The sequence below is a fragment of the Balaenoptera borealis genome (assembly GCF_965194805.1).
Source record: "Balaenoptera borealis genome assembly, chromosome: 20".
Lineage (NCBI taxonomy): Eukaryota > Metazoa > Chordata > Mammalia > Artiodactyla > Balaenopteridae > Balaenoptera > Balaenoptera borealis.
Window position 1 is genome coordinate 12,320,290 of NC_138879.1, and position 17,725 is coordinate 12,338,014.

Consider the following 17,725-nt stretch of genomic DNA (forward strand, 5'->3'; position numbering starts at 1 on the left):
GACTGAGGGCTGGGGCTGAGGGTCTGGTGTCCGTGAGGTTTGTGGAGTTGGCGGCCCCGGGGAACGGGGGATGGCGGGGACGGGCTCTCGAGGCAGCGGGGTTCTGGGGGCAGGCCGGCGGGGTCAGGGTCCTGGGACAGACAGGGCCGGGGGGCAGCGAGGTCGACGAACTGCAGGGACTGGCGGTCGGGAGCCGCGGGGCTCTGGCTCCTTGCTCCGGCACTGCCGGACCCCTAGACCAGAGTGGAGGGCGGGGTCCGCTGACCACCGGAGCCGAAGGACTGGGACGGGTCGGTCCCCAGTAATCAGGCCATCACCACGGGCTTGGGAATCAGGTTTATTGAAAAAGTAGAAAGTTTCGCAATAAAAAATTCACCTGGAGGAAAAGCCAGGCCGGGGTCGGGGGGCGAGGGTTGTGCCCAAGTATGGGGTCCTGGCCAGCCTGGGCGGCCCCCAGCCCGGCTGGTGGGGCACTCCTGGCACCTGGGGGAGGTGGGCACCTGACGTCTCCAGGGAAGGCTAGAGCCCTAGGAGGGCGGGGCTGGGCTCAGTCCATCTTAGTCCCTTTGAATAACTCCACCAAGTCCTTGAAGTCAGGGTCAATGAGGTCCGAGGGCAGATCACCATCGTCGTTGGCTGCTTCTCTGTCTGCCCCCAGGGAAATGAGGTACCTGGGGTGCAAAGGGCAGCCCTGGTTGAGGAAGGGAGGTGACCTACAGGATGCTCACCCCTGCCCCAGGGTAGCAGGCTGGGGTTCCGAGGTCCACCTGTTTTTTATTTTTCCAGGTGAGGTGAGGAGGAAGAAACCAGACCTTTTGGAAACTACGGCTGACTTTTGCAGTTTTCTCTTGGGAGGGCAACAGGGCAGAAAGGAGATTCCAGAAGCCCTTAGGGTTCTTAGCTACACCAGCAGAGCCACCTTTTGAGGGACCACATCCTGGAGGCCACCCTCTCACCTGGCTATGTCAGGGTATCCATCGCTGCAAGCGATATGCAGGGGTGTCCAGCCTGTCTCATCTCGCTGATGAATGTCCGCGCCGTATTTGACTAGCAGCTTCACGCACTCCAGGTTTCCAGAAAGCACTGCTTCGTGAAGGGCAGCCAGACCTGGACAGGACAGGAGGGGTCAAGGCTCAGGCCTTCCCCTGCCGCCCCACAGACCCTCACTGGCCCCACAGGCACTCACCTGAGGGGTGGATGGTGTCCAGGGAGACTTTCCGAGCCCGGATGAAGCGCCCCACCTGCTCCAGGTCGCCTTGGCGGATGTGGTCCAAGAACAGGACATCGTTAGGGAAGTGCACGCTGCGATCAGCCAGTAGCCTCCGGCGCCGCTGCCTCGGGCTGTAGCGGGCATAGCGGGCTGTTCTGCTGGGCATCCTGGCAGCTATGGTGTGGGCCACCCCTGTGGGGACCCTACTGCTTTGGGGAGGAAGGTGCCCAGACCAGAGTGGCTTGCAGGCTCTTCTGGCTGATGATAACCTCCAGCGCAGCCACCTCAGTGCTCTCCGTGCTCCCGCTGGCCAGGGCACCTCCTGCTTATATAGGGCCCGCAGAGCTATATAAAGCTGCGCAGTCATGCTTACACCCGAGGGGCTGAAACTGAGCCGCTCCAGCCGTGCCCTCAGGATCATGTTTAGTGGTTCATCTTTCAGCCCACCTGTCACTGTTCCTGGCCAAAGGGGTCAGATCCTTCCTGGCCACTGCTCCCTGCCCCTCAGCTGGACCTCGAAGGTTCCTGACAGAGGGCAGGAGAGGTGCTAGAAGGGCAGGGCCCATAAGGAAGGCAAACAGGTACCAAGGTCAGGGTCTCCTACAGTCCCGGGAACTTGGGGAGAAGGGCATGATGAGTGGTGAGCACAGCTGCCTCTGCCTCCTGGGAAGGCAAGGGGGCCACCCACACCTGAGGAAGCACAGGACAGGGTCCTGCTGTGGAGAAGAAGGCCCATCCCTACTCATCTCCCTGTCACTTGTCACCTTCCATCATGGCTCGTATCACTCTCAGGGCAGTTTTCCCAAAACGTGGGCTTCAGTGGCACTGCCCTTCTGCTTGGAAGCCTCCCAGGTTAGAATCTAAATGCCTCAGCTCCCACTCAACCCAACTGACCTTACTTTGGGACCCCCCCCCAGCCCCCTCCACCCCCAGGCCCTCATTCCCCTCCTTCCCATTCCCCTACATTCCTCCTGGTTCCAGGTTCCTGCTGCTTCCTGCCAAGAACACATGCACTCACACTTAACATGGTATCTAGTCTGCTACCCAAGGACTGTGACGCCATAGCTGTCACCTCCTGGGGGGTGTGTGCCCTCTGCACCTGACCTAGAGCATACTTACCTGTAGGAGTACAACCAGTGGAATTGTGAGATATCCCAGCAGGCTGGGCCAGCACTGGCTGCCTTCAGTGCGGCGGCCAAGGTCCGAGGTGGGGCTTAGGCTTCAGTGCGAGACAAGAGCCAATGGATGGACGCGCACAGGGGACATGCCCTGGGAGCAGAGCTGGGCCTGTGGGGTCCACACAGTCCCCGCAGCATCTGAAGCTGGCTGTATTGCTCTTCCAGGGCTGCTGTAACGAAGTACCAGACTGAGGGTCTCAAACAACAGTTCTGAAGATCAAGATCAAGGTGCTGGCAGGGCTGTTTCCTTCCCAGGGAGAATCTGCTCCAGGCCCATCTCCTGGCTTCTGGTGGCAAGTCTTTGATGTTCACTGGCCTGTAGATGTATCACCCATCTCCACCTTCGTGTTCACATGGTGTTGTCCCTGAGTAGGTGTCTGTGTCCAAATTTCCCCTTTTAATAAGGAGATCAGCCATTGGATTAGGGCCCACTCTAGTATGACCTCATCTTAAGCAGTTACATCTGCAACAACTCCACTTCCAAGTAAGGTCACACGCTGGGGTATTGGGGGTTAACACTTCAAAACATGAATATTGGGGGGTGCGGTTCAGCCCCTAACGTTGGCAAGATCCTCTGGGCAGTCACTGAAGGCCTGGATGCTGACAGAACCACAGTTAGTCAGCGCTCTGTAGGGGGGGCAGGAACTTGGGCACCAGAAGTCCTTGTATCACCAGGCTGATCTTGCTCCAACAAAATCAAATCAACAAATGCATCAGCACCCTAGGTGCAAAGCCTTGGGCCAAATGCTGCAGAGGATAGGCCACTGTCCACGGTGGGCTCCCTGCCCTGACAGGGTTTCTCTGCCTGCCTTGTTGCCACTAATGTTCCATGGGAAACTCCACCTGACTCAGGCCCTGCAGGGGCCCTGAGGGAGGGGTGGTTCCCAGTGCTCCTGCATTTCGGGCTCAGAGTATGGTGCTGGATGGTCCTAACTCTTGGTCACTTGTGAGGAACTGGGTACAGTTTCTTCCGGCTTGTTTACACGAAGCCCAGAAACAAAGTCCTATGCTGTACACAGAGACAGAACTTTCCTTTGATGTGAAGATTGCCTTTTCTGATGTTGTGGAAAGTTCTGTCTGCCTGCCCTGCTCAGAGGATCAAATGAAAGAACTCCGATGAAGCTGCCACCAACAGCATGGTTTTTCCCACCAGTGACAGGCCTCAGGCCAGGCGGGGCAAACCGTCAGGGTGGGTCTATTGGTGACCCCAAGAGCGACCCTCCCGCTCTATCCTGCTAGAGGCAAGCTGAGAGAGCTCAGGATCTGGGCTTTGGGGTTTCTGTTTGGATATTTGGATCAAAGAAGGGACAGATGCCTGAAAGTCATTCTGTTCAGGACACGGGCAGCACGTCCTCAAAGCCATGGACACGGCCTACAGCAACTCACTCAGAAGCCTTTCGGCAGAAGCCAGCCGTGAGCAGTCTAACCTGCTCTTCACACAACCACACCAGCACCAAACCTGTATTTACACAGCTTTGCCCCTGAGCCTCTGCCCGTGTGAACTTGTCAAGTGACCTGGTTTGCACAATTTTAAGATTCTGCCTTCTGGAGAACTAAAGCAAATGAAACATTCAGGGCAAAACTCTTACTTTGAAAAGTCCGAGGAAACTCAACTAGCAAAGCTTTGCATCCAGCAGAAAACAAGCCAGGGGCCTGGAGGGGAGTCTGTGCAGGGCCCACTCAGCTGCCTCCCGGCAGGTGCAGAAGCCAGACCTCGAGGGTCCGGTACACAGGCCCAGCGGTTGCTTTTTAGTTCCAGGCCAATAGCTTCCTACCAGCTGGACAGAGGAAGAGAGAGATTGGGACACCCCAGGCTGTTAAGCCTTGACTGCCTACCCCATAGCCTGCAAAGTTACTTCGCTAATCCACCAGCGCTGCCGGGTTTGGGACTCCAACCACCACGTCCCAGCAAACCCAGACCCAGGAATGTGCTAATCAGCTGCCTGGGCAAAAGGGGAAAGGTATCGGTGACTCACTCCCCCTCCCAGGAGCACATGACGGCCCTGTTCCGGGCAGCGACACCTGGTCCCAAGCTTTCTATGCAGAGGGCCAGGCTCCACACAGCTGGTCTGCAGGGTCACCCACGCCTGTCACGGGGCATAGCCCACCCCTCGCAGCTGTGACTCCTGACAGCCCTGCTCTCAGCCCACCCTGGCTTCCCTCCTCTGGAAACCACATGCATACCCTGGGGAACCCGCTCACGTTTAGGAGGGCAGAGCTAACATCTCCCCAGCGATCTCCCACAGAACCTCCAAGTGCCCGAGCTCACTCTTTCATGGATACACGTCTCATTGTGTCAGCACAGCCGAGGCACAACACACACAGACCCTGGAGCAGCCCTGGCACAGACCACCTGAGAACCAGGGAAGGGAGTCCAGCCATGGGCTGAGCTGGGGAGCGGTACCTGGATGCCAGAGCATGTGGACAAGCCGGGGCTTGGTTGGTGCTGCCTAGGGTGCTAACACCAGGTTTTCCCCGGACACCAGCTGTATAACACACGCCCAGGTGAGAGGCAGGAGCAGTCCTGGGGTTTGTGAGGGCAAGAGGAGACACCTGGGCCTCTGGCTGGAGCATAGCTGTGGTCATGGGGAAATGACACACCCAGCTCCCCATGGGCCAAGACCACCAAGGGAACCGCATTCACAGCAAGTTTCATGGTCACGTCTGCTGGACCTGCCCCTGCCACCTCCAAGGTCCCAGCAGCATCAGAGCTGGGGGCTGGGAATCAGGTAATGCATGCACACTTCCTACTCCAGGCAGCAAGTCGGAGGGACTGATGGGAGCACGTGGAGTGACAGGCCAGGCTCCTCGGAGACCTAGCCACGTTTGGCTTTGACCTCCCAAAGTGGACTGGATCTCCACCTGTTCCCTCCAATAACGTCATCAACAGCCCTGCTGTCCTACCTGTGGCTACAGATGTGTGCACAGAGCAACAGACGGGAAGCCCCGGGCTGGGCAGGGCTGTCTTGGCCAGGGACGGATACCCACCTGAGCCCGGCTGGCCCCCTGTGGGTCTCCCACTCAGAGCTCTCCCCAAGGCCCAAGAGGTGTCACCAATCCAGGCTCAGGTGCCATCAGCCCAACACTGCAGCCAGACTGGCAGCTTTGAGTTTGTGGGGAAAAAAATCAATCGAAATACCCTTCCCTATGTAAACTATGAGTAAGCAGAGATTCTAGAAGTCAAATTACATTTTAAAAACTAGAGATTTTCTACCTTAACTCCAGATTCTTTTTTACATGAAGGTTTGGTGATGAGCAGAGCATTCTTGAAATCTGAACGCCCCTGATTTCTCATCAGAAGCTGCAGTGGTTCCAGGCAGTGGTGGGGAGGGGCCACTCCCCAACCTAGGGTTAAGGTTAGAGCCACGCATCCCTGACCATCATATCCTGACATGGCACATAGGTAGAATCCATGTTGTGACCACTGGATGCCCACAGCGGGTAAAGCTGCCAAACTGCATCACAGGTAAGCCAGCCTGACGGCACAGGAACAGGGCCAAGAGGCACCCCTCACCCCCAGTCACGATGGTGACAGCCCCGCACACTGTGCCCACAGATTTGTGCATGCTTCTGCGTCTCTGCTGCGTTCCAAGAAAGAGGTGTCTCAACAAGAGCGGCCCCCACCAAGCCCACCTCCTCTCCCGAGAAACTTGGAATTCCAGCCCCACTCCCCGTGCCTGGAGACTGTAAGGCAGAGGCAACAACAGGCAGAAAATTTCAACTTTATTTGGCCAATGTGTCCAATTCCAATATTGTGGTAGAAATGCCTGAAGAACTGTCAACATGTGATTTGGCTCAAGCAAGCATCCTTGGCCGTCTCTCAGCCTGGAAACGGAGGGTCCTGGTTCTGCCTGGTGCAGGCCTCAGGCCACCCTGGATGTCACAGAGCAACGAGGACCCTGGCTTGGGGAAGGAGGGGGCTGCAGCTGCACCCTCCAGTCATGGGGGGCCCCTGTGACAGAAACCTGAAGTCACCATTTAACCAAATGATGCAGGAGCCACGCTCCACCATGGCAACACCACATGAGGTGAGGGACCTGTCCAGACCGGCCTGGTCCCGCCCCACACAGGGGACAGGAGTCCCAGGGAGGCCTGGCCAAGGTGGAACAGACACCCTGACTTCCAAAAATATCTAAAAATCCCACAGATGGAATTTTTTTTTAAAGTGATAGTATAAACCTAACAGGAATGAGACATTGCCAGCGTGAGATTCCAAAACATTTTAGCGAGCACTCTGGACAGAACCATGTACAAAAAAGTACATCACAATTAAAAAAAAAGGCCCACCAAGATGGGCTGGGCTGGCCTGGAAATAAACCCCTTTCCAAAAGTTGAAAAGCAAAGGAAGACGGGTTCAGGTTTACACGTGTGTTAGAGTGAAGTGTGGCTTCAAAAAAGTTCCCTGCATTTCCGATCGACGCTCCCTCTCCGGGAGAGTCTGCGGGCGTCCGGAGGCTGTGCTGCTGGGTGTGCAGCCCACTGGGAGGTGCCAGGTTTGGGTGCCCAGGTCTGGTTTTCTGTGTTACAGTTCATCTTTCACAGCTTTTTGATCATCGTCTTCCTCCAGATCAGGCTCTTCTGCTTCTTCGAGATCTTCTAGATCCTGGGACGGAGGATGAAAAGGAAAGGAAATGAGATGTCCAGGCCAAGCTGGCATGCTGAGGCCCCCACACCCATGCCAAGCACGCCAGGGACCAGCTGGCCACTCGGACACAAGCAGCCAACTTCGGTCTCTGTGAGCAGATGTGCGTATATGTGGGGTGGGCTTCCCGAGGAGAGTGAGGCATGGGGACTTCTGCCCACAAGACAGGGTGGAAGCAGAGCTGGTGCTGTGGGAGCCCAGCCCACGCCATCCAGGAGGTGAGCGCAGGGGCCGCCCCAGTGTGAAGACCAAGCAGGGAACTGCTGGTGTGTAACATCCACCCCTGTAGCCCTGGAGTTTGAGAGGCCAGTGACAGCCCATCAACCACAGCAGCACAAACGGCCCTGGCACTCCTCACCTGCCCCGCCTCAGCAGGTCTGCCCCCTTGTCCCACATCCCCGCGCTTCCGGGCGGGCACTGCGGCCTCAGCTGACCATTCCCTCCACCACCCCCACCCTGCCACACCCTCTTGGCCCGGCACTTCTGACATCCCCTCCACTACCCCCAGCTGACCCTAGCTGACGTGGACAGGCCTGAGCTCACACCCAGCAGAGCACCTCAGCTTGACAGGGAACGTGCCAGACGAGCCTGAGAAGATTCCTGAGCAAACACCGGCACCTAAAAACCCTTCCAACTCCCCCGTGTAGCGCTGCCCGGCAGCACTGAGAAAGCATGTCCCATGGGCCGCGGGGTCCAGTGACCACTTACATCGTCATCCCCGGCTCCGTCCTGGCCGCCGCTCTCCAGGAACTTCTTAAAACCGTCCAGTGTCCGCTCCCCATTGTAATCGATGACCTGTGGGGAGGGGGATGAGATGCGGGAAGCGGTCCTACCTGACAGCCCCCCGCTGCCCCTGCACACCCTTCCCCCCCCAGCCCTCGATGGCGGGCGCACCATCCTGTCGGCGCTGGCGGGGAAGAACTTGAGCGTGGGGAAGCTGTGCACTTTCACCGCCTCCACCTCGTTGGCTGTGGAGTCCATCTTGGCAATGACGACGTTCTCGTGGTCCTTATACGTCTCTCCCAGCTTATCCCAGATGGGGGCCAGCTGCTTGCAGTGACCACACCACGGGGCGTCTGTAAAGGGAGCCGTTCTGAGTCTTGCTCGGCCGGAAAGTGCCCTGCCCCACCGAGCCCTGAGGAGCTGGAGGGCCTCACTTACAGAACTCCACAAAGACGTTCTTTTTCTCATCAAAAGCGACCTCTTCGAAGTTCTTCCCGACGAGCACTTTGACAGGCTGCTTGTCCCAGTCATCAGGCAGCTCCTGGCTCATCAGGTGGGGCTAGAGGGCAGGTAGAGCAGGGTCAGGCATGCGCGGTCACCCAGGGACCCCTCCACTGCCTAGCTGCTTCCAGAGCCTCAGGAGGAGGTGAGCGTGTGAGGCTGGGCTGCTCCGTGCGCCACCAGGACCCTCAGCAGTATCCCTAACCCACCCCCAGACATGGCCTGTACCTTGATCTTGCCCTCCAAGAAGCGGTGGCAGAACTCGGTGATCTTCTCTGCCGTCAGCTCATCCGACTCTGGCTTGTACTTGGTCATCTCCTCCTCCAGCGTGATGAGGCGCACGGCCGGGCACTCCTCCTTCTTCAGGCCGAAGAACTCCAGGATGCGCTGGTTGTCGGCGTGGTCGCTGTCGATGAAGATAAACAGGATCTTGGGGGAGAAAAGGCACGTTGACGGCACTGCAGGACAAGGGCTCCCTCTGCCTCCCTGCTGCCCACTCCCAACAGCTGGGACCCCGAGACTAAACAGGCTGTCCTGAGGCAGGAGGAACACTCTGGACCAGCCTTCAACCTGGGGCCGAGCTGCCCGCAGGCCACCGGGAGCGCTCACCTTGCCCTTGAAGCTCTCGGCAGCTTTTTTGAAGTTGCTCAGCTTGCCCTCGTAGTCAGACACGCTCTTCGGCAGGAACAGCAGGATGTGAGTCTTGATTTCCCCTCCGAAGATCTTCGGGGCTGTCTGTGTTAGAAACGCAAGTTACTTGGTCTGAGTCACAAACCAAACTGTTGACACAGGCTACTCTCTCAATGGCCCCAATGCCACCACATGCCTGGACAACAGCAGGGGCTCTGCAAGTGGGGGTCCCCACGACCGAACATCATGACCCCCCGAACCTCCCCCGACCAGGGGCAGAACCAGCAGCACAGAGCCACACCTGCTCAGTAAACTCGATGACCAGGGGTAACTGGTTGTGCTTGATGAAGTCCAGAAGTTTCTCCTTGGTGACCTCCCCCTCAAAGTTGTTCCGGCCTTCATCAAACTGTGGAGAGAGAAAGGTGTGGATGCCGAGGCTCTCCACAAAGCCCCCTATGGCCCTGGCCGGCCGGACTTGGCCAGGAACGCAGTCTGCAGCATTTTCCTGTCTGGGTTTTGTGCGCAGTCGGGGGCAGGACCCACGTGCCTCCGTCCAAAGCAAAACCAGGTGACGGCTGCAGGGACATATCCTCTGGGCACCAGGCAACAGTGAGGTCACTAGGAGCGCATGCAGGCTCCCCACGAACACCGGCAGGCAGCCTCCCACGTGCCAGGATGGCAGCAGCTGACCCAGACCCTGCCCTGACATGTTCCTGACAAGCCATGAAAACCCCACGTCCTGGGTGCCAAGGGACTTCCTCATTGCCAAGTCCCTAAAACTGCAGCTCTCCAAGTGCGGGCCTCACCCCTGTGGGTCCAAGGCCCTCCCAGGGTGGATGCAAGGTTAAGAGTGATTTTCACAATCATGCTCAGACGGCAGGTGCCTTGTCACCCTTTCCCCCCGGAGTGTGCAGTACGGCGTGACATTACGTCAGACTAAAGGCAAACAGGAGAACCCAGCTGTCTTCTGTTTGGGCAGACATTAGATACCAGCAGAAATCTAAAATACCACTCTTACCCCTAAAATGTTGTTTTCTGGGAAAAATTAATTTTCACAAAAATATCTTTTTTTTTTTGGGCGCATCATCTAGCTTGTGGGATCTTAGTTCCCCAACCAGAGATTGAACCCAGGCCCTCTGCAGTAAAAGTGCGGATTCCTAACCACTAGACCGCCAGAGAATTCCCCCAAAATGTCATCTTTGATAACATGTAACATTTATTATTGTTATTTCAGAATAAACAAGTTATTTGTTTTTTTTTTAATTTCTCAGTTCTAACTTCTAACACTTCTAACAATAAAAATGGATAGGTGTAATCCACACAAACAAAAGCTCTTTGGGACTCCAGTAACCTGCTAAGAGTTTCAAAGTCCTGGGGCCACGAAGGGCGAGGGCTGCCGCCGCAGAGCCAAGAGGTGCAGACCTGCTCTGGATGGGCATGGCGGACACAGCTCCTCGTGAGGAAGGCTGAGCTGTGCCTTGGCCTGTCCAGCATGTCAGGGAGCCTCCCATCACCCCTGTGAACTCAAACGGGACTGGCAGAGAAAAACCACTCACCTTCCCTTCCTGGTCATTTCCCTCTGCATTTTCCTAAAGTAACTTCCAGAAAAGCAGGTGGCCACTTCCCACTCCCACCGCACTTATGTAGAGCCTGACACGTGGCTTGACCACAACACGTGCTGCTAATAAGCAGGACCACACGGAGGGCCAGGCCCAGGGAGCTGAAGCCTCCTCAGCCTTCCCCACACCCACAAAGGGAAGGTACAGAGAAACCGGAAGGAAATGGAGGCGAGAGGCTGGCCTGGCCATGGCTGGGCTCCATCAGGCACAAAGTGGAGCCCCCATTAGAGGCAAATAGGCCGCCATCCCCACTCCTCCAAAACTGCCGTGCCTCTGTTGGGATGCAGTCTTCGAGGTAATATTACCATGTTACACTACGTTCGGTGTCTGCTTTGGTAAAAACCAGCCAGCCAGCCCTCGTTTATGTGGGGACAGCTGCAGGAGGCCTGGGGTCCTGGGCAAAGGCCACCCCTCCAGACCACAATGAGAATGTCACAAAAAGGTCCCACACCCACTCTTAAGCCCCCAGCTTCAAAGATGAAAAACAAAGTAAACACCAAACAAAGATACAGGATGATCAGCTCTCAAACCAGTGGTCCAAGTTCCAACGACCTGGAACCCAGCTGACCTGGGACCCAAGCTGGGACTCTCGGGCTCAAGTTCTGCTGGAGCCCCACCCTCACCATCCTCCCTCTCAAGTGGCAGCTGGCCATTCCTGGGAGCCCCGTCCCACTCTCGAGGCTGCCCACTGGAAGACCCAGCTAACTTTAAGGAACTAAGCGAACAGCCTGAAGGAAGGGGAACAAGTAAAGGCAGATAATGGGGACCACAGGCCTGGCAGGAATCTGCATCTTCTTCCTCTCATCCGTGGAGCTGTCTGTCTGACTGCAGTTGTGACCCCTAGTGACCCCCCAACACAAAGCCTGTGGGCTCTGCCAGGCTCTTGCTCACAGCTGCCCAAGGAAGCCATGCCGTTCCAGCACAGTCACTGGAAGCAAACGAGTGGAAGAGGGGAGGCCCCGCCCACTGGCACCAGACCTGAGGGGGTCGGCTGTGCCCAGCCTGCGTGAACACCAAAGACTTGAGGCCAAGAACAGATGAGCTACCGTGACTACAGTCTTTGCAGAACAAGGAACAATCGTGCTAACCTTCAAGGACATATGATCACCAAAACCATCGATCCAGTGTGACAAATGCCACTCCAGATCTCAAGGATAATGGAAAAGAACGGTGTGGACCAAGCTGATGAAAGGGGATTTGCAAGCTCCACAGGCCTGAGTCTCCCAGTCCCTCACCCAGAACTGCAGGGTGAGCCCAGGACCTTCGTTCCACTCAATTCCATTCAACTCGGCAGGGTTTTTTCCTAATCAGCTGTTAATTACAGTTTCCTGGGCACTTTTGGGAAGACAATTGGCTAATTTCGCAATTCTATTCCCTTTAGGGGACATCATGAGGATGTCTACTGAGAAAAGAGAGCATATATAATGCCTTGAGCTCTTTTGAAGAAGGGGCTTCAGAAAGAGCTGAAAGCAAGCTGCCCCAAAACCCTGTGCAGCTGGGAGGCCTACCCTCGCCACATGCTCCCCACCCCCAGGTGCTGGAGGCTCAGCAGTGCCCCACCGGGAGTGCACACACAGTGGGGGGATCGGGCCCCCAAACACTGCATCCTTTCTGACCACTCGATTTACAACTTTGCCGTAACACTACTTCTAACTACCTCCTAACCCTGGGAACAAAACAGGACAGGAGTCAAAGGCCCAGCCCCACCCGCTGAAAACATGCCTCCAGTCCCAGCCCCTCCCCCACAGCCTTCCCTCCTCCTCCACTCAGCACCCAATCCAGGGACAGCTGGGTCCCAAGAGCATGGGTGCTCAGCCGGCCCCAGGCCCACTGTCTGGTGGCTAAGATAAAAGAGAGACCCCCATCGTCCACTCGGGTAATGCCATGCACACACCAATCTCAGCTGTGTCCTAGCAAGAGCGCAGAGTGGTTAAAAGACACATGGAAGGAATAACAGACACGGGGCTGGGGGAGCCTGGAGGAGCCCGAGGGAGCCCTGGGGCCAGGCTCTACCAACAGGGTGGGAACACATGCCACTAATACTCCAGAGTGGAAACAAATAGGAGTGACAGCTGCACAACATCGCAAATGTAATTAATGCCACTGAATCCTATACTTAAAAGTGGTTAAAACGCCAAACTTTGTTACATGTCTCACCACAGCTTTCCTTTAACAAGCTAACACACTGAAGCCGCCTGGCTTCCAATGAACACTGCACCGGGGCCACCACAGAAGCTGGAACAAAGGGCCCACAGCTGAAGGGCTGAAGGCCACTGTCTAAGAGGCTCCTACAACCTGACGTTGCAAAACGGGCCCTGATAACAGGTGGGCCTCAGTCCAGCAGCCAGCGCCGCCCGGGCAAGGTCCTCGAAGGCAACACCAGCCCTGCGGCACAGCACCGCAACTACCCACCCGGTGGGGGGGGGAGGGGGTGCCCAAGGGCCACTCACCTTCTTAAAGAGGACAACCCCGTCCTTGTCCAGCTGGTATTTGGAGAACATGTCACTGTTGGACGTGATCCCGAAGGGGATGTCATCAGTGTCCTCTGCCGCCAGCAAGAACTGCTTGGCAGAGTCCGACTCCACGTCCTGGAGAGGAGAATCAGAGGTGGCCGCCGCCGTGTAACACCGAGAAACCCTGCCCTGGTCAGCAGCAGGGCAGACTGTGGTGCCCAGGCCACGGCACGAGGAAGGAAGACCCGGGATGAAGTTCCAAAGCCTCTACCTTGAAGAAGCCGATGACTGCCACCTCGCTGGACTCCACCAAGGCCTCCGCGGCAGCCCCGTCAGGCAGCGTGCTGGCGGCAGGACCTGTGCGCTTCTTCAGCCAGTTCACAATATCGTCGGCTTCTCTGCCAGCTGCACCCAAACACATGCAGGGTCCACTTGAAACCAGGGGTGCGCCCACCCTCCCCGCCCATCTTTATCCGACCTCTCTGCCAAAACCAGAGCAAAACATCCTCTTGCCACAGAAAAGGCATCTTGTCTACATACCTGCCCAAATTCCAGGGCTAAAAAGGCTTTTCTGGGTATATGGGAGACTGTGGTTGTGTTTAAAAGAAGAAAAGGCAGTGATTACCTCTGGGTAATAAATTACAAATCATTTTTTTCCCATTAATACCTTTGCATCTTGTAAATTTTCTTTGACATTTAAATTCATTAAACACACACACACTTTCCCCCCAGTGGTCTCACACTAGGCTTCGTCTTCATCAGAGATGTGGCAGGATTGGAAGAAAGGGCTGGTTAGCAAGTCAGCCTCAAGGCCAGCTTTCCCCTGCGAAAGCAGGCTGGGCTCTACCGCCTCGCGCGCCAAGGCTGGTCAGGTGTCCTCGCCCTACATGCCTCCTGGACTGGCAAGAGGAAGAGATCAGCCCATGCACGCCACCCAAGCAGATAAAACGAAAAGGAAGAAAACTGCTCCTCCTGAGACTGAGGCTAGTTACCCTTTTTCCCCTCATAGGGTGCGACTACCTAGTCCAACCTGGAAAGGGCTGCCAAATCTCATGTTTAAAAGGACTCTGCCTTAGGGACTTCTCTGGTGGTCCAATGGGTAAGACTCCACGCTCCTAACGCAGGGGGCCCGAGTTCGACCCCGGGTCAGGGAACTAGTTCCCGCGTGCCACAACGAAGATACCGCGTGCCGCAACTAAGACCCAGCACAGCCAAAATAGATAAATATTTTGTAAAAAATAGCTTTAGGACTTCCCTGGTGGCGCAGTGGTTACGAATCCGCCTGCCGATGCAGGGGACACGGGCTTGATCCCTGGTCCGGGAAGATCCCACATGCCGTGGAGCCACTAAGCCCACAAGCCACAATTACTAAAGACTGCGTGCCTAGAGCCCATGCTCCGCAACAAGAGAAGCCACCACAATGAGAAGCCTGTGCACCACAACGAAGAGTAGCCCCCACTTGCTGCAACTAGAGAAGGCCCGCACGCAGCAACGAAGACCCAATGCAGCCACAAATAAATAAATATTAAAAAATAAATAAATAAATAAAACATTTAAGATAAATCTTTAAAAAATAGCTTTCAAAAAAAAAAGCATTCTGCAGAGTTAGTGAAAGCTGTGCTATCAGTTACAGGTGGAATCAGGAAGAGTTGTCTCATCTACAAAGCCTTAGTGTTAGTGACGGGATCATGGTAACTCTGCATAAGGCACTTCCATTCCAAAATGGAACATAAGTAAAAGTGGGAGCAATAAAACAGCAGCCTACTGAGAAGACCAGAGCTGCTGACATCAGAACTAACAAGATGGGCTGCTCTAAAGGATTCTAGCACATAAGCCACGGAACCTGTTTTACAGACAAAGATTCTCCGCTGTCACTGGTACCGACCAGGCTACACAGGGGAGGCGGCCGAGCAGCGACTGAGGGCCTGTGCAGCAGACAAAGTGGGCATGGATTCAAGCTCTGCCACAACCGGCACGAGCCCCAGACTGGTACCCACTGATCTCCGCTTGCCCCTCCTCTGTGAAAGGCCCTTGCGCCCGCCTTGGTGGCAGGCACACCAGAGAGCCAGCAAAGGCTGACGTGTTGCTCCATTTGCTCAGCCTCCCTCCCCTTACTGGTCAACCTTAGGACAAGCCTCAGCCTACTAGCCACCCCCTGGGATGACCCTCTCCACCTGAGAGGTTCAGGAATGAGAGAATGTTCCTCACACAACCCTCAGAGTCTGAACTAGACCTAGAACCCAGTCCAAGAATGGGTTCTCCTCCACACCTCTGTTATCTTCCAGAACTGCAGGCAATGAAAGGACAGTGCCGCGGTCACACCTGTGTACTCTTTGGGAGACGCCGTGTCTCCGTTCTTGAAGAACTTGATGGTAGGGTAGCCACGGACGCCATACTGCTGGGCCAAGTCAGACTCTTCAGTGGCATCCACCTTGGCCAGTCTTATCTCGGAACCTTCTGCCTTCAGCTTCCCAGCTGCTTTGGCATACTCTGGGGCCAGAGCCTTGCAGTGGCCACACCATGGGGCATCTGGGAGAGAAAGCAAGACCTAGAAGGCAGCACCGACCCACTCCACTGCCTCCCTTCCCTTCTCCTTTGGTACTTCCCTCCATAAAATCCTTATCTTTGCACCAAGATAACCCCTCTCAACGCACAGGTTGAGCTGATAGCTTGGTTCTCTTGGGCAATAACGGATAAGGGCCATGAATGACAAACCACCAGCCCCACTCTGCTTTGTCTTCAATGATTAGTAACTTCCTACTACCTGCAGGCGATCAGGGCAGTTGAGTCCCTGGAATTTCCCTTTAGGAACCAAAGAAATTAGGCAGCTAAAGCCACAGCAACCGTATACTCAGTGAGACTAATCATGAGTGAGACTCACATCTAACACGAGTTCTTTAGACTCTCTCTGAACTCAGGTTAGCAGCTGTGTTGGGCCTAAGATTTCCCCCTGAGATAGTCAGGGCTCAGACACTTATGGACACAAACAAAGGTTTTGGATTCTGGTTGGCAACACTGTTAATCAGAAGACAGCTGTTCCTGGTGGAAGGTGCTGTGGGCAGGGGCAGTGTTCTCTGGGAACTGGTCCAGGTGAGCAATTAGGGGACTGGACCCTGCGTGGTCCTTCGTATTTGTAGAAGCTTACACAGTCGACGCTATTTTACTTCGGCTAACAGAGACACCCTGCCATGTGGCCCTCAGGCATAAAAGCACATCCAAGCTGTCTGCCCTTGGTCACCCTCAGGGTCCAGCTGGGCAGGAGGGATGCCCCCAGAACACAGGCAGTGCAGGGACGCTGACAGCAGGTCTGTGGGCTGTTTCCGCTTAAGGATGCGCCTCTCCAGGGGCTAGGAGTCAGCGCGTCCATGGGGTGGCCGGAAAGCTGACAACCCTTTAGACCCCAACCCACCTCTGGCGGGGCCGGGAGAGGGAGGGTGGGGAGGGGAGCCCAGGACCGCCGCGCCCCCCCACCCTCCAGCCCCCCTCCGTCCCTCTGTCCCCCCGGTGCTCCTGCACCCCTGGCCCCTCCTCTGTCCCCGCTCCGTCCCCACGCCGCGGTGACGGCGAGGCCCGGCCCGGACGGACGGACAAGCGGGCGGCACTCACAGAACTCCACCAGCAGGTACTTGTGGGCCGCCAGCGCCTCGTCGAAGTTGCCCTTATGGAGCACCAGGACGTGGTCCTCCTCGTCGGGGGCGCCGGCGCCCGCGCGAACTAGCGCGGCCAGGGCCAGGCAGAGCAGAGCACGGCGTAGCATGTCGGAACGAACTGGGCGCTCCTGTTGGCGCCGCCAGGACAGCAGGCCACGAGAGCGCGCGCTGCCCGCCCCGCCCTTATAACTCAGGCCGCCAAGCGCGCGCCCGCCCGCGCCCACCTCCGATTGGCCGGTGGGCTCCGGGGCCCGCCTCCGCCGCTCTTGCATTGGGCGTCCACACAGGCCGCGGCCCCGGATTCGGAATCGCTACGGGCACCTCCCTCACCCTCGCCCAGGATTGGCCGAGGAGCTCGCGCTCGCGCTCTTTCCCGGCCTCTCATTGGCTCCTGGCGGCGAACTTTCTCTCCCTGGCCTTGTGACTGGTGGCTTTCTCCTACACCTTCAGCGGGTCTGGAATGGCTGCTACCTTCGGGGGCCTGGGCTCTGCGACTCCTGATTGGCCGAGACATGCGCGCACCACGCGCGATCCTTCGTCGAACGTGGCAGTGGGGCGGAGTTCCCAGCTGAGGGGCGGAGCCGCGCTTGCGCCTCCGAAACCCCTCGTGTTGCTTTCTGACTGGACCGCGTATCCCCAGCTGACACCGCCCCCCAGCTCTGCAGGCTGGAAACTGAGCTGACGCGCTTCCGGCGCGCGTGAGGCCCGTGCGGCCCCTGCAGTGGCGGCGGGGCTCCGGCACGGGCGTCGCCCTGGGGGCCTCGGCGGGCGGTCAGGGCGCTCCCGGTGGCGGCGTAACGAGGCGCAAGAGCAGCGCGCGGGGGGCGCGGGGAGGACCGAGGCAGGACGCGATGGGGACGGCAAGACTCGGCTGGGCCCGGAATGGGGCCGCCCGCCTGGTGAGAGGGTCAGGGCCGGCACCGTCTCCTGCGGCACCTTCCCTTCCTCCCACCGGCTGCCAGTCCCACGAAGCAGCCCCTGGGTCGCTTTCAGGCGCCCGGGTAGACCCGCGCCGTCCACCAGGGGGGTCGCTAGCGGCCACCGAGCTTTAAAATGCGGCCGGGCAGCGTGACTGGGAGTGAGCGTAACACGCACCGGACGTCAAGACTGAGGACGGGT

General features: G+C 57.1%; 2 protein-coding genes and 1 long non-coding RNA gene across 3 annotated transcripts; 1 reads left to right on the plus strand and 2 right to left on the minus strand.

The window, feature by feature from the left end:
- Positions 1–324: 324 nt before the first annotated feature.
- Positions 325–1,521, minus strand: PPP1R27 (protein phosphatase 1 regulatory subunit 27). The gene is made up of 3 exons (XM_082374295.1): positions 1,187–1,521; positions 957–1,107; positions 325–671 (listed from the first exon to the last, which is right to left on the minus strand). The coding sequence occupies exons 1-3, from the start codon at positions 1,374–1,376 to the stop codon at positions 548–550; spliced, it is 465 nt and encodes a 154-aa protein (XP_082230421.1). The 5' UTR covers positions 1,377–1,521; the 3' UTR covers positions 325–547.
- A 129-nt stretch (positions 1,522–1,650) lies between these two features.
- LOC309619248 lies at positions 1,651–6,706 on the plus strand. The gene is made up of 2 exons (XR_014238828.1): positions 1,651–5,117; positions 5,632–6,706. It is a non-coding gene; the product is annotated as an uncharacterized lncRNA (long non-coding RNA).
- P4HB (prolyl 4-hydroxylase subunit beta) lies at positions 6,095–16,780 on the minus strand. The gene is made up of 11 exons (XM_082374221.1): positions 16,563–16,780; positions 15,279–15,485; positions 13,228–13,361; positions 12,954–13,091; positions 9,186–9,290; positions 8,864–8,989; positions 8,483–8,683; positions 8,192–8,312; positions 7,925–8,106; positions 7,739–7,825; positions 6,095–6,991 (listed from the first exon to the last, which is right to left on the minus strand). Exons 1-11 carry the CDS (start codon positions 16,711–16,713, stop codon positions 6,911–6,913), a joined length of 1,533 nt encoding a protein of 510 aa, XP_082230347.1. The 5' UTR covers positions 16,714–16,780; the 3' UTR covers positions 6,095–6,910.
- Positions 16,781–17,725: the final 945 nt, after the last annotated feature.

Bases quoted from the DNA above. Each gene is read 5' to 3' on its own strand.
- PPP1R27 (XM_082374295.1), bottom strand. From the start codon at position 1,376: ATGCCCAGCAGAACAGCCCGCTATGCCCGCTACAGCCCGAGGCAGCGG. The intron at 1,108-1,186 runs GTGAGTGCCTGT...TGTCCTGTCCAG, and splicing joins GGACACCATCCACCCCTCAG to GTCTGGCTGCCCTTCACGAA. The intron at 672-956 runs GTGAGAGGGTGG...TTTGCACCCCAG, and splicing joins GGATACCCTGACATAGCCAG to GTACCTCATTTCCCTGGGGG.
- P4HB (XM_082374221.1), bottom strand. From the start codon at position 16,713: ATGCTACGCCGTGCTCTGCTCTGCCTGGCCCTGGCCGCGCTAGTTCGC. The intron at 13,362-15,278 runs GTGTGACCGCGG...GTTTGGGTGCAG, and splicing joins GTCTCCCAAAGAGTACACAG to CTGGCAGAGAAGCCGACGAT. The intron at 8,684-8,863 runs GTGAGCGCTCCC...TTCTCCCCCAAG, and splicing joins CCGAGAGCTTCAAGGGCAAG to ATCCTGTTTATCTTCATCGA.